General features: G+C 50.3%; 3 protein-coding genes across 3 annotated transcripts; 2 read left to right on the top strand and 1 right to left on the bottom strand.

The window, feature by feature from the left end:
* Window positions 1–2648: 2648 nt before the first annotated feature.
* On the top strand, window positions 2649–3768 carry UCRPA7_4286 (putative pap2 superfamily protein; the record flags this gene model as incomplete). Its single annotated transcript, XM_007916867.1, has 2 exons — window positions 2649–2738; window positions 2794–3768. The coding sequence occupies 2 exons, from the start codon at window positions 2649–2651 to the stop codon at window positions 3766–3768; spliced, it is 1065 nt and encodes a 354-aa protein (XP_007915058.1).
* A 450-nt stretch (window positions 3769–4218) lies between these two features.
* Window positions 4219–5499, bottom strand: UCRPA7_4285 (putative mfs monocarboxylate transporter protein; the record flags this gene model as incomplete). The annotated part of the gene is made up of 1 exon (XM_007916821.1): window positions 4219–5499. The coding sequence occupies one exon, from the start codon at window positions 5497–5499 to the stop codon at window positions 4219–4221; it is 1281 nt and encodes a 426-aa protein (XP_007915012.1).
* A 3243-nt stretch (window positions 5500–8742) lies between these two features.
* Window positions 8743–9984, top strand: UCRPA7_4284 (putative calcium-dependent phosphotriesterase protein; the record flags this gene model as incomplete). The annotated part of the gene is made up of 1 exon (XM_007916820.1): window positions 8743–9984. One exon carries the CDS (start codon window positions 8743–8745, stop codon window positions 9982–9984), a length of 1242 nt encoding a protein of 413 aa, XP_007915011.1.
* Between the last annotated feature and the right edge of the window lie 4553 nt (window positions 9985–14537).

The raw sequence follows: 14537 nt of genomic DNA, 5'->3' as shown, positions 1-14537 counted from the left end.
GGACGAGAATATCTTGGACCTCATCGATGGAGATATAGTGGTCGAACCTCGACGTGAGTGTCTTCCCTATCTGCGTCACGGCCTCGACCTTGTTCCACTTCAAGCTGTGCGTGTCGAATAGCCAGAGACAAGACTCTGACATGGGCGTACCTGTATCATCGCACCCGCCATGTATCACAAGAAATCGACCTCTAGCGCTCGCACCGTGTCTCTTCCGAGGCTTGGGCACGTAAGTCTCTCCTGAGCCGACCTCTTGTAGTGGAATTGCCGGATAACACGCATAGTCGACTTCCGTATTTGAATCTGAAGGCAAAGACACTACGTGTACGTCGCTGGAGCAGAGCTGGCCATTGGCTTGCTCGCCGCCGAAGATGTAGGCTTTTTTGTCGATGACAGTCAAGCTATGGTGCGATCTCGCTAGGGCAAGACTGAAATGGTAAGTCCATCTTGCAGGCAAGTGACAGACTAATTGGACTCACGATGCATCTGATGTCCCAATCTGAGATAGTGTGGCCTGAAGAGGCTGAGTGGGTCGCGCAATGGCTACTGCAGCTGCAGCCTCGACACCCGTGGCGACAACCTGTTCGGCCACGAGTGCTCCTGCTGCGATTTCGGCCATTGGTGATCGCAAGATTGAGAATCGTGGTCTCGAGCTTTGCGGACTGATTGATGGAAAGTATTGTTAGGGTCACGCGGTCTTCGAATGATTGTAGAACATTGCAAGCGGTGGTTCCAACGATCACAGCTGAAAAAGGTAAAGTCGAGCTGTATGAAGAATGACGTATTTGGGTACACGGACGCCAGTGACGTCAGGATAGGTAAATGCTCCTTTTGATCCCTTCACCAGCTGAATTTTGAGGTCGTATACGAATTGTCATTGTAAGAAAAGAGATCACTGCAAATTTCAGTCGTTTGCCAAAGGTGTGAGTCTAATCTGGCAATCAATCTCTATGAGGCAGGCCTGACTAGAGCTTCTCTGAGGCGATCACCAGGTAAGTAGGGCTGCACGGCACGCGCTCGCGGCGCCAAAAATGCGGGTGTGCGGGTGTCTGGTCTAGACTTTTCCCCCCACTTTACCAACTGTAAGGTAAATAAATTTCAAGGAGAGGGATATCAAACGAAATGGCACCTACGCCAGCGGTGCATTGCATGGCTGCATTTTCAAGTGAAGATATAACGCTCTACAGATCTCACTTCTAATCAACCTGAAGAGAGATACCTGGCAGAGTCTTCCAACTTTCCTCAATCGGGAGGAAAGATCCGACTAGATTGGCTACCTTCCCATTAGGCTGGTGAAGGAGCACAATTGAGGTCGTCAGGAGGGCGGGGAAAACTCGCCGACTGGTTGGCCGCATCAAACAAACTTCGTGTTGGGAAACTGTGCCTGATTTGATAATAAGCATCGAGTTATAAGACAACAAACTTATCTCATTTGTCTATATCATAACAATTTCTGTCAGCAGTCGGGCTTGTGAGAGCCTCATGCTGGTGAGCATAGCCTCCGAAACATTGGCTCGCGATGCGCTAGACGCTCTACACTACCTGTACCTTAATCTCTCCATCTCGATAGTCGAATTGTGAAGTGGATAGCTTGCTCGATGTGTTTTTCCCCTTAAATTTTCGTCGGCTTTCATTACTGGAGCTGGATACCTACTGCGAGGCAGGGTCTGAGCAGTGCAACAATGACGAAATCAGCAAGTGTTGGTGGTCTGTGTTGAGGAGAGCTACAGGGCTTTTCTCCAGTGGAAGCAAAAGCTGGGAGCCTACCCGTAGTGGAAGCGAAGCAAGCGCAGGGGGTAAGCTCATTGGAGAGGCAGCAATTAAGCTTCTGCCAAGTCTGCCAAGTTTTGTGACGCGTGATGTGCGCCAAGACTCTCTCACGTTTCGATCGGGAAGCGGCACAACGGGGACGGGCCATGTGGGGGAAAGAGTGGCCTGCGAAAAAATGGAAGCGTCAGTGATGGCGCCTTCCTTGTATGCTCTTGCAGCAGGTGCCACAGATGTGCCTGGATCGTTCCTGCCCTTGACTGGCCAGATTGGTCTTTGTAGTCAAATGGCAGGGGCTCGCTCAAGCGTACAGCACCGGTACGGTTAGAGTAACATTGGCAGCTGCCGATGCGATCATTGATCATTCACCCTCCGCTCCTTGCCGTTTTGTGGTTGGCGTTTCATAACGGCAATCGGCCAGCTTCTTAGGCAGTTCAAGAGCCCCGTCCCATTGGGCAGTTAGGGCTCTCATTCCCTTACGTGCATGACGTTTGGCGTTGTCAAGCCTCACCTCCAAACGATCTCCCGCCAAGTGACGTCAGGCCCGTAGTCTGTTATCGCGATGACGAGCTTCACTTCTGCCCTTTAAAGCCGCCAAGCACCGGGCGTGGCTTTTCACTTCTTGAACTGCCCTCCAGCTCTCCTTTTCTCTCCTAAATTCCGGCGCACATTTGCGAGTCTATCTTAAGACTCCAGCCCTCACATCAAGGGCTGTCCACGGTAGCGCGTTCAGACAAGCAACAACAGTCGGCAAACTAGTCTCACATCAACAACACTTTGACTAACCGTCAAAAATGGGTTTCTTCAACCGTCGCCGCGATGCCCCAGCGGCCCCTCGCACACCGCGCCACCATCACTCTTCTAGTCAGCCCTTTTACTCGATGGGCACCCGCCCAACATTCGGCCAGTGGCTAAAGTGGACATGGCTCGACATCATCACCATGGCAGCAATGGGCGCTGTCGGCCTTGGCGTATGTCTCTCTTCCTAACTATGACATCTTGACAAAGACTAACATGGCTTGATAGGTCTACATGGCACATCCGGCCCCTACGCGGTCGTTTGCCGTGACGTTCACGAGCGATGGTGAAGTTGTCTATCCCGAATTCGCCTACCCCCTGCGCAAGGAAATCATCCCCATTTGGCTCGCTGCGTTTCTCGCTTCTGTCATCCCTATCGTTATCATTCTGGCCATGCAGATTCGCATCCGCTCATTCTGGGATGTCAACAATGGTGTCATTGGTTTACTCTACTCTCTCATCACTGCAGCTGTCTTCCAGGTGTTCCTCAAATGGTTGATTGGTGGACTACGACCTCATTTCCTCACTGTCTGCAAACCCGACATTAGTCTCGCATCAAACGCCGCTGGCGTCGTTGGCGCAGGCAACAATGCCGCTGGCTACCAACAGATCTACTACACGCGCGAGATTTGCACTGGTGACATCGACGAGATTGACGACTCACTCGAGTCTTTCCCATCTGGCCATACCACCGCTGCTTTTGCAGGTTTCGTCTATCTCTATCTCTACCTCAATGCCAAGCTCAAGGTCTTCTCCAACTACCACCCCGCCATGTGGAAGCTGATTGTTGTCTACGCTCCAATCCTGGGTGCTACCTTGATCGGAGGAGCTCTCACCATCGATGAGTTCCACAACTGGTACGATATCCTTGCCGGTGCCATCATCGGTACCGTCATGGCCTTTTCTGCCTATCGCATGTGCTATGCTGCGATTTGGGACTGGCGCTGGAACCACATTCCCCTCAACAGAGGAGCTCCTTTCGAATTTGGCAACCCTGAGCTCGCCAACGCCACTTTCACACGCCGTGTTGGCTGGGGCACTGGCACATCTGGAACATTCCATGATAAGCACCACCACCACAATGGTGCAGGTTACACCAACGGCGATGGCATGACAAGCTCAGGAGCAAATGGACATGGCATTGCGCACCCCCGTAAGGCGGTTGGTACCGGGCCGGCCCGACGAGCTGATGAGATGGTCTAAAGTCATATGCTCTAGAGAGTATACAAGCTGAGAGGAGTTTGAGAATGAGTCAAAGGAGTCGAGAGAAAAGTACGGCAACATCACAGCGTTCTGGAGTTGGGGTATTCACTACAACAGTGATCAGTGATTGAATCGGAGGCGTCTATATGAATAATGTATTCATGTCTGTACGAATAATTATACCCGCTACCAAAAATATTCCTTTAATGTTCCAAGCATTTTACGATATCCTCTACCTTTCACACTGTAACTTGTTCTGCTGTTCTCGACCAATAGTGATTGTTCAACAATGTTTCCTCACTTCACCCCTCATTTGACTTCGTACGTGGCCCATCCCACTCACCTCCACTATCTGCGAAATGGGTTGCCTGAGTCAATCTTTTCATCTCAAAATGTCTATCAAATTGCACTTCATGGCCACTGATTTGTACACTCGTGCCCTCTCCAACTTCAAGACGCGGCCATCGGCGTCCCACGAAGTCTCTGGGATAAAGCGTGAAGTTGTGCTACGCCAGGAGTATGGCGATGCTTGCGGACAAACTGCAGCAACTTCTCCCACTTCCACAGTAAGCCCCAGCCGCCAAACACAGTCGACAGTCCGGTGAAAATGATGAGCGGCCCGTACATGGTGCCGTACCCAAAGTTGCCAATCGAGACGCCGCTGCCGACTTTGAGCAATGGCACACCGGCCAGACCACCGCTTACATAGCCAATTCCCCTGGCGCCGTTGAGCAGCCCGTAGATCATACCCGTGTCGATGGCCTCGTTCCGCTGCGCGGCTTCGCGCTCGAGCTCGTTGATCACGCCGCCCCAGGTCGCGCTGTACCCGCCGGCGAAGAAGCCGAAGCTGATGGAGAATAGCACGAGCAGCGCCATGCTACCCTTCGATGTCAGGCCCCAGAGCAGAAAGGAGGCCAGCGCAGAGCTGATGGCGGATATGGCCGTGACGGTTCCGGTGGACAATGGGAAGCGCTTGTTGTCGCTGAGGTAGCCGAAGAAGGACGACGAGGCTATGCCGGGAACGTTGAAGAGAGTGAGCAGGAGCGTGGCCGAGTTCTGCGATAGCCCGCTGACATCGTGGGCATACGTGTTGAGGTACGTCTGCGGGATGCCATAGCCTGCGCTTTGGCACAGGGTGGCAATGCTGTAGATGTAGAAGGTACGGTGTTTGAGGAAGTGCCATGGCATTCCTCTCGCGCGGTGCTCGCTCGCCCTCAGGCTGGAGGGGTGCGTTGGGATCAAGACGATGGCGAGAATGCTGCTTCCCGCGACCATAGCAGCCCAAATCTTCAAGGTCAACCTGAACCCGTATCGGTCGAGCAGAGCTCGGAATAGAAACGGACAGACGGAGCCGACGATGTTCTTGCACGAGAAGACAATGCCGTATGCCACGGCCCGGTTACTGGTGTTAAACCACTCCCCGAGAGACAGAGTTGTTGGACTGTAGATAAGCGCAGCGCCCAGTGCGGCCAGGACGCCCTGCGTCGCAACGAGGTGCCAGACCTGCGTGCTGAACGACGACAGGATGAAGCTCACGCACGTCAGCGCCACGCCGCAGAGGGCGGCAATCTGGCGCCAGCGAGCCCATCTCTTAGTGAAAAGTGCGAACAGAAACGGCATGGACAGGTACATGACACCGTTAGACGTCGTGCCGATGACACCGGTGGCCGAGCGGCTGCCTTGCAGCGTCCAGTTGCTGCCGAAGTATTCCTGGAAGACACCCCAGGACATGGCAAACCCTATAGAAGAGCAATTGAGCAATTAAGTTGCAATTACCCGGCGATTGTGACCTACCCCATATCGGTAGCTGCGATATCGCAGCCCCCGCGAGAACACTTGCTCTCGTTCTCTTTGACTCCCATCTCCGCGAATCCGACGACGAGGGTTCCACAGCGTCTTGTTCGGTGTCTGGAGGACTCGACTCATCAAGCCCAGAGGGCCTTGATTCTCGCAAACTGATATCCTCATTCGGTGCCATTTCTTCTTGATTCACAGAAAATGATGTCGCTTGACTGTTCTGCGTTGAGCATCAAAAGTCGGTGGAGATGTATAAATTCTCTTATTCTTGCACCCGATGACGTTGATTGTTGAGATGCGCCCTAAATGGGACATGGTCGCGTGAGGGGCAATTGGGGAGACCGACACCGGGATGCGGGATGATTCACATCGCAGCTTTTCAATCGGGATCGGAGCTGCTGCGCCGGTAATGGCCGGGTCACCATTAGTTAGAAGGTCTTGAAAAAGAATCCAGCCACGATTGATTTGCCGAAGTTCGCACTTGGATGATCATGTAAGAGTTAATTTTTGAATAAGGGCCTTGATTAAGAATATTCCAATATCCAAACCCGCGCTTGCATGGGATATCTTCAATTGGTAGGGTATACATGAAACAAAACAGCATCGCAATTTGTCCCAGAAATAGTCTCACTTTACTTCTTCCCAAACACTTTCCCAAAAATAGATTTCTTGCCATTGCTTTTGGAACTTCCAGTCGACATCTGTCTCTGCCTTGAACTGTTCACCTTAGCATCCAAGTTCCGCATTTGCCATAACAGGCCGATGACACTTGCAACAGTGACTGCTTCCGTCTCTGCGTCCTGGTGTTCGGGGATAAGAAGAACACCCTCACTGTGAGGCTGAGCTACGGATAGCCCGAGCCCAATATGATGGTATATTGCTCTGATGACTGATTCATCATCGGTGGGTGAACTCGGTGAGGCCGGATCCACTTCAACAAGAGAATACCGCAACGACCCATGCTCTTTGGGATGTACTTGCCACTGCAAATGTTTCGAGTCGATCAATGTTGGAAATGTGAAGTTGAAGTAAGGGTTGCGAACAGTAGCTCCTTTCACTAAGGTGTCTGGAATCGGAAATGAGGTTGTGACAGGGACGCCTCCTGATGATGTGCCAATATCGAATCTCTCACTTGGTCCATTGGGAAGAGTCCTAATATATCGTAAGTCTCCCTTTACAGTTACAAAAACTATATATTTCTGACATACAGAGTGGCTTCCGCATTTTGATGCCCTAGAGTCCTCTTACTCACGGTTGCCGTGACTGGTAGGCCTTGGAAAAAGTCGACGAGATATGTCACTTCAGCATCCCTCCCGTCACCGACGGGCTTCTGCATCAAGCTGAGGCTGGTCTTGAATCTACTTGAGCCAACCGGCCACTCTCCGACTGTCTTGTTGTATGACGCGGCGACGTTGTATAAGGGAAGATGTGTGACATTATTGTTGTGATCGGGAATGTAGAGTATCTGCTTCAGCTGCGCTGGTGCTGATGACAGCTTCCGGCCCATTCGAGTCTCGATCTCCGCAGTCGAGCTCCGCTCAAGCATTGATTTAGTGGCATGATGCTCAAGCCCACTGTATGTCCCGCCCTCCGACATGGTCTCCAAGGTGAAAGTCAAGCACTCTGAATCCTCGAACTGTATATCTGGTATTGACTAAGACGCTTGGAGACTGTTCCTTGACACCGGAAGCCAAGACTGCGGCTCACAGAGGACACCTTGTACGAGGCTGATATGAGTCCTAAGACTGATTAAGCTTTTATGCTTACTACTTGGCAGTCAGGGACCGTTCGGGAATTGATGTGGAGGTTGTGTCGGGCGGCAGTCCGAGGTGGTGGTGAATGCGGGGTTCGGCTGGGCAGTCGAGCCATCACAGCTCCAGGCGCGTGACCGTTGTCGCCGTGTTGCCATTCGTCCGTTGGCCATGTGATGAGCCGACAATGGCCGTAATCTTCGGCTCTCGTGGTTTTTGGTCAGGATAAAAGAAATGCCTGGGTAAATGTGTTTATTCATGGATAGGAAGTCAATAAAGTTGGACTCCAGTCTTCTTTTTCTGTTTGTTTTTAGAATATTTAAGTCGCTTTTGGAGCCTAGATCGCACTTGGGACCTTGGATTTACAATCAATTAACCCTAATGCACCAATCATCTGTTATGATAGGCCAATTTGGGGGTTACCTACTTGAGTGATGCCCCAGCGGTCCTTCAGCCCGTCAAGAGTCTATTTTGGTTATGGGCGGCTGAGGGAGCACTGGGTATGCAAGCATCAGAAGAACCCATCGATTGTCAGACACTTCAGCATAGTGGAGTGCAATCCTCGCCGCATGATTCAAGAGGAGAGCGGACGATCGGACGATCAGAGCACGTCAAATAAACGCCCCTTCTCGATCACTTGGAGAACGAGCCGTGGAGATTGGTGTAAATGAACATGACTACTAACTGTTGTAAACGATTGACTTTACACAACTCATTGTAATTCTACACTTCAACGGCTTGTCGGACACGAAGAATTGTGCCTCCTCCTTCATTACCCTAGTTACGATGGTTTATTATGTCCTCCATGCTGGAAGAAATTACACTTTGAATCTTTCATCAATGCGTCTAGCTGCTTTGAGGATTGTTTCCAGATCAGCACCCAGAACGCGACATCGCTAGTGCTGATCCTACTAGGGGTTTACTGCTTCTGTACGCAGATTGCGAGCCAACGTAACGCTGATACTTAGTGCAGTGCGCCTCCACGATCGTTTGACAGGTGCTGTAGCAATTTTGATCCCCCGGAAACAAAATAAGCTTACCACTGCGTATGCATGGCTGCAGCTGAGCCTCCCTTGTAGATATTCTCAGTGGTGATAGTCAAATAACATTGGACTCAAGCCACTACCCTTTAGTAACACCATGGAGCCACTTCACCAGGTCCATCTCAATCCCTAGCTCCCGGCCACGCAAGATGATGCCAAGCCCCACGCGCCAAAGCCTTCTACTGAGCTTGACTGGACCCCGGCTATCGTCATGTCCAAAGGCTCGCGAAGGCATTTTCCGTAAATGGGAGTACTATGCGACACATGATACGCCTATATAAGAGATCGCGACTTGTCGGCTTGCCCTATAGCATGATCTACGCACCAGCTGCTCAGCAAAACAGTTGTCCCAGTTTCTTTTCTCTTCTGTCAAGGACATCACAATGAGATTCTCGAGGCAAGTTTTTCTTCTTGTCACGTCCGTCAAGAGCGTGGTAGCACAAGAAAGAGTTTACGGCGTGTCGATTCCCCCTAAACTCACATACTTGCTTCCAGAGGGCTATGTCGGGAATATCAACAAACATTTCATCGACACCACCACATCTGATGCCTCTATCAATGAGCTGCTCGGTTCTGCACGCAATGCAACTTTCTATTCTTATGATACAGAATTCGATTTCATTGTGGGCAACTCGCCGACAATTCGCACAATATATGCCAGCAATGCGACGTTTTCGTACATTAATGAGGCGGGCGTGTGGGTTCCTGAGCTCAACCAACTCTACTGCACAAGCAGCGGGGGGGATTCCGAGCCTTACTATGTGCTGAATTTAGACAACTTCACAGTCTCGCCGCCGAGCACTCCTCCACCCGCATCGCTAATATCCACTACCGGAGGATCTTACTATAACAAGACTGTGTACATTGCCAGCTTCGGACTCAAGTCTACAGGAGCGGTGCCCGCCATTCATGCCATTGACCCCTTCACTGTCAAGACCACCACTGTGCTGAACTCTTATGGTGGTGTTCCGTTCAACCCAATTGACGATCTTGCCTGGGTCAAGGCCAATACATCGTCCGGCTCCGAATCTTGTACCCGTCCGGGTGAGGACCATTTATTTTTCACGATTCTCGATGTCAGTGCGGCTGGCGAGACACAGTTCGTTGACTCAGTGCTACCAAACGCGATATTCAGATACACTCCTTCGACACAGTCCGTACAGGCTGTTGTCTCGCGTGCGGACCTTCTCGCCCCGAACGGAATATACGCAGATCCCACGGGCCAACATCTGTACTTTACAGACGTAGCGGCCACCGCACGCTCTGGTGTTGGCTCAAATTCGTCAGGTTCACAGGCGGTATACAAATATGATTTGGACGCCGACTGCATGCCTGTCAACAAGCGTCTTTTCGCAATGCCGCGGAGTGGCTATGCAGATGGCATCAAAGTCGATGACTATGGACGTGTTTGGACTGCTGAATGGAACGGCGTCGTCGTTAGGGACGACCGTGGCCGAGAATTGGGCGTCTTTAACGCAGAGCAACTGATCGATGCGGACTTCTATCCCATCAGTAACTTTGGGCTTGCGGGCGATAAATTAGTGATCTTGGCGGGGAACAAAATATCTATCTTGCAACTCGGCCAGAACGTTACTACCCCGGCAGGACATCGTAGTTGCAAGTAACTCAGGGATAACAAGCTTATTTGAAGGCTGGTATACCGCCAAGATAATCAAAGTCATTTTATCAAACAGGATATAGCCGGGTCGGAGACGTGGAAGGAAAACATAATACTTGAAACCATGTGGAAGAAGTAAATACATGCAGGGGTGTTTTAAGATAAAACCGCCTGCTCCGCGTGAGCATAGATGATGCAAGCTATATAACTCGGGCGGATTCGACAGCATTTTCCACCCGACCATCACTGCGCCCCTTACAAGCACTGTGAATACCATGCGTTGGAGTAGGTACAAGTTGAACCAGACACACAGCAGGTCGCACCGGTCCATCCTGATCCACCACATTGTCCGTACTTTGCGGAGCACTAGAAACATCGATTTATCAGTAGGTAGTCCTTCAACAGAAATGGGTTGATTTGACTTACGCTGCCACCACCACCACTGCTCGGAGAGCTGCTTGACGAGGGCGGTGGGCTCGTGGTATCACCCCCAGAAGATCCTACAGTAATAGTGGCGGATCCACTGCTATAGTACCCTTCGGTTGCAACGATCTGATAATTGTGTGTTCCCAGATTCAACCCAACGCTAGCCCACGCATTGAAGTGGTTTCCGGTAGTGACCGTACCACCAACTCGCTTAGAGCTTCTGACAGACCAGTATTGTTGGAAAGTAGCAGTACCAATGATGGATGGCTGATTGGTTCGCGTGGTGACATAGATGTCATAGGTTGCCCCGTCGCTAGTTACGCTCCCCTTCTTCGTAGCACCGGTCGATGGATTGTACGTTCCGTAAGATTCCACAATATAGTATTCAACCAGTGGGTTGGTCGTCCACCCATACACGGAAAGGTAGCTGTTACCATTGGGGTTATAGCTTCCTGAGTATGTGATAGCCCTATGAAACAATGAGACCCTGTGAATAATTCGAGAGAACAGGAAAGCCATCTTCCTACCTAGCAGCACCAGGATTCCATCCCTTTCCACCGACAAAGTTGCCATTGCCGGACCAGGTCACACTGTACTGCCCTCCAGCGCCATTGGTGTATGTCACATCGGCGCCACCATCAGTCCAGAACGAATAATAATAGCCATTATTCGTGCCTGTAGAACTTGGAGTTCCGGCACGCTCCAGGAGAAGCTCACTGGCGTTGCGAGCGACATGGTCTGCAGGAGCAGCAAGTGCTCCTGAAAATGTTGACAAAGCGAGGATTGCGGTTGTAAGGGATACCATGTTGGCAACTTGATGACCTCTTAGAGTTGAACGTCTAAAATATTGGCTTTACTTCCCCGACGAGTCTCGGATTTTATATCATAGCCTAGTTAAGGCAATTTGCTTGCCTCTAGGTCTAGCCATCACACCGATACTACCCAACACCGGCCATCATGGTTCGTGTCTCGCCACTAACACACGCGATCGGGCCGCTGAAAACACGCATGACTTGCTTAGCGAGTAATAGTACTCTTGTTTCCATTAGCACCAAGCTTGTATCACTAGAAATAGCATGGCTCGTGAGGAAAAGGGGACCGCTCGGTCGTACGGCGATGGAAACGGAAGGCCTTGCTTCCGCCTGAGCACATTCGCAAACCATGAGATCCACAAGAATCATATGCCCTTGCATTCACACCTATGTAAGCTACAAGCAGGTCGTGCCTTGTTGATGTTTTCCCCGGTATGAGGATGCCACAGCAATATAGGCACAATGCCGCAGCGGACATGTAAACCCGGTTCTCACGAGCCCCATCGCAGGACATGACTTTCCAAGCAGGGATTACGTTAACCAATGACTTGAAAGCCTTGAGTCGCCCGCATTCTGACGGCATGTGGTGGCGGGGATGGTTGCGGTTTGGCATGGTCAAACGCATTTAGCCGGCGGCTGATTCCAGCTTGGCGGTATCTGGAATCCAATATCACAAAGAACCTCCTTTTCCAGCATTCGCAACCGGGTTGACTGAAAAGCTCCTGACTTCATTCAGGAGGGGTGATGCTTCCGTAAAGTCTGAAAAGGGGAACTCCGGCTGATCGCCGCCGGACACGGGCTAGGGTTTGGACGTATTGGTGAAGTCGACCGAGGCACCTCAGCGGAGACAAGAAGCCTAGAAGCCGGCTATAGGATCAAATGACCTATGTCTACGAATTTCGTCTTCATTGAGGAACCTCAACTTTATGTCGTCGAATGTCAGTATCCTCTACGTCGATTTGTCACAATGAGCCAGTTTCCTCTGCGTATCACAGGATAAATCACACATTCAATTTCTTCGAGGCTCGCACTTAATGATAAACAACACACGAAGTTGTGACTTACATGCCCTTTCTGATACTACAACGATGGTTTAACGCTGCTAATCTCATTAATCGCTAGATGTTCAGATAACACTACCTCTATAGGTAGCAAGACTGTTTTCATTATTCTACGCCCGGCAGCCACGAGCTCATTTGATGCCTCGATACATCAAAAGATGCATCAGCCTTTAGCAGCACTCGAAAATGATGCCTTTTCAGATGCATGATCTTCGTCTTCCAAGGTTGTAACAATCTTTTATCTGATATCTCATGATCCCAGCTATTTGCGGCACAATGAGACATGAAAATGACTTGCTGAAGCCATTCCCTGAAACTCACCAATGTGCGGACCACGCATCGTACTAGAAAAGTGGCTGCTACTAGAGAATTAAATCTACCAGCTTCTCTATAAAGGGCCAAGAGAGTGAAGAAAATGCAAATCCCCTGCTATGTTCTTTGACACTGACTGTCTCCAATGAATTAGCTCTCATCAGCATTATCTTGGTGGAGTCGTTGGTGGCCGGGCTGCTCGGCTAGCATCCGTTGCCGGACTTAGCGGGTAACCACGTACCGGATGCTATCCGATGAGCCAGTGAGAGGGCTTCATTACATATCTAACAGATAACATATCAAACTCCGTTGGCCTGTCCAGATGTCACAAACACACTTTGAATGAACTTGCTACTGGGGACTCATTTGCATAAGGTCATCAAAAAAACATAGCTTTGCGAGTTCACAATGGCTCCCTCACTAGAGGTCTCCCCTTATCCCGATGTAGTCGAGCCAAAATCATCGTCGTTGTCCCAGACAGATTCCATGATCTCACGTCCCGAGCTAGAGAAGAGCATCGTCAATCATGGCCTAACAGCCCTATGGAACGTTGGAAGAAATGTTACTCTTCCCGAGCCCCGAACTAAACATATTCCGGCGGTATGGCGTTACAAAGATACCAGAGCACACCTGCTTAAAGCTGGAGAGCTTGTGCCAGCGGAAGAAGCAGAGAGAAGAGCACTTATAATGATCAATCCTGGTCCACAAAAGCCACCTCACACGTTGGACACCATTCTCTCTGCGCACCAGCTGCTACTTCCTAGAGAACGAGCACTTTGCCATCGCCACACTCCTTTCGCAGTGCGATTTCTCATTGAGGGTCTCCATGGTACGTTCGTTTTTACCCCGAAGTATACAGGAAATTACATTGACGATCACAATAGGGTTCACGGCTATCGCAGGAAAGAAAATGTACATGGAACCTGGTGACATGATAATTACTCCTCAATGGCAATGGCATGACCATGGAAATGATGGAGAGGACAACGTTATTTGGCTGGACGGTCTCAACATACCGTTCTACAGCTTGAATCCCATCGACTTTCTCGAGGAATACAAGGATTTCTATGGAACAATCACGCATGAGTCTAAAGTGGTTACCGATGAAGAATGCGCTGAGATGAAATTCCCCTGGAGGGTAACAAAAGCACGCCTTGATGCAGCAAATTCAGATCACTCAGTATATGAGTACCGACTCCCAGATGGAAAACAGATCAATTCCATCATTGCCGCTCAGGCGGAGCGCATACAGCCCGGAAAGGTCACTTCTCCTCGACAGGACACGTGCAATAGAATCTACCAGGTCCACTCCGGCTCTGGAAAGGCCGTAATCACTGCTCCAAGAGGAGGCAAGACCTATGAGCTTAGCTGGGGTCATGCCGATACATTTGTCATACCCAGCTGGTACAAATTTACCATACACGCCAATGACGATGAGCCGGTTTACCTCTTCACTTTCTCGGATCTCTCTATGTTGGAAAACCTGGGTATATACAGATCAAACACTGACCTATAAGCAAGGAGGGACCATACGACCAGTGGTCTTGCAAACATTTCAGGCAGCGTCTTCATTGCCAAATCGTGATAGATGTTATACAGAGTTAGGATTTTTTATCAATAGCATCATCTGGCCAATGTGCATCTGAGTCTATTGTGCTTCACTGAAAACTCCAGAATGCATCACTTGCGAAATAAGCAGCATTATCTAGAAGCATGTCACCGCTTGTATCCATCCCCGTAGCCAAGAGATTTTCAAAAGAGCTATCAGCAACACCAATACTCCAACTTCGTGTTGGATCGTCATCACGGGGTGCTTGATAGCGCAATTGATGACTGGCACTTGCGGGAGGACAGGTTGGGGCTGGTCTGGAAGTCCTCGAACGAGGTTTGTCATTAAGCGTTGGTGTGTTCGCAGTTGAGGTTGAAGACATTGACGCTGACGATGGATT

Source organism: Phaeoacremonium minimum (genome assembly GCF_000392275.1).
Source record: "Phaeoacremonium minimum UCRPA7 unplaced genomic scaffold PA7_03_scaffold_331, whole genome shotgun sequence".
NCBI classification, from domain to species: Eukaryota; Fungi; Ascomycota; class Sordariomycetes; order Togniniales; family Togniniaceae; genus Phaeoacremonium; species Phaeoacremonium minimum.
The sequence above is the reverse complement of the archived record's forward strand: the minus strand, read 5'-3'. Positions and strand labels throughout refer to the sequence as shown.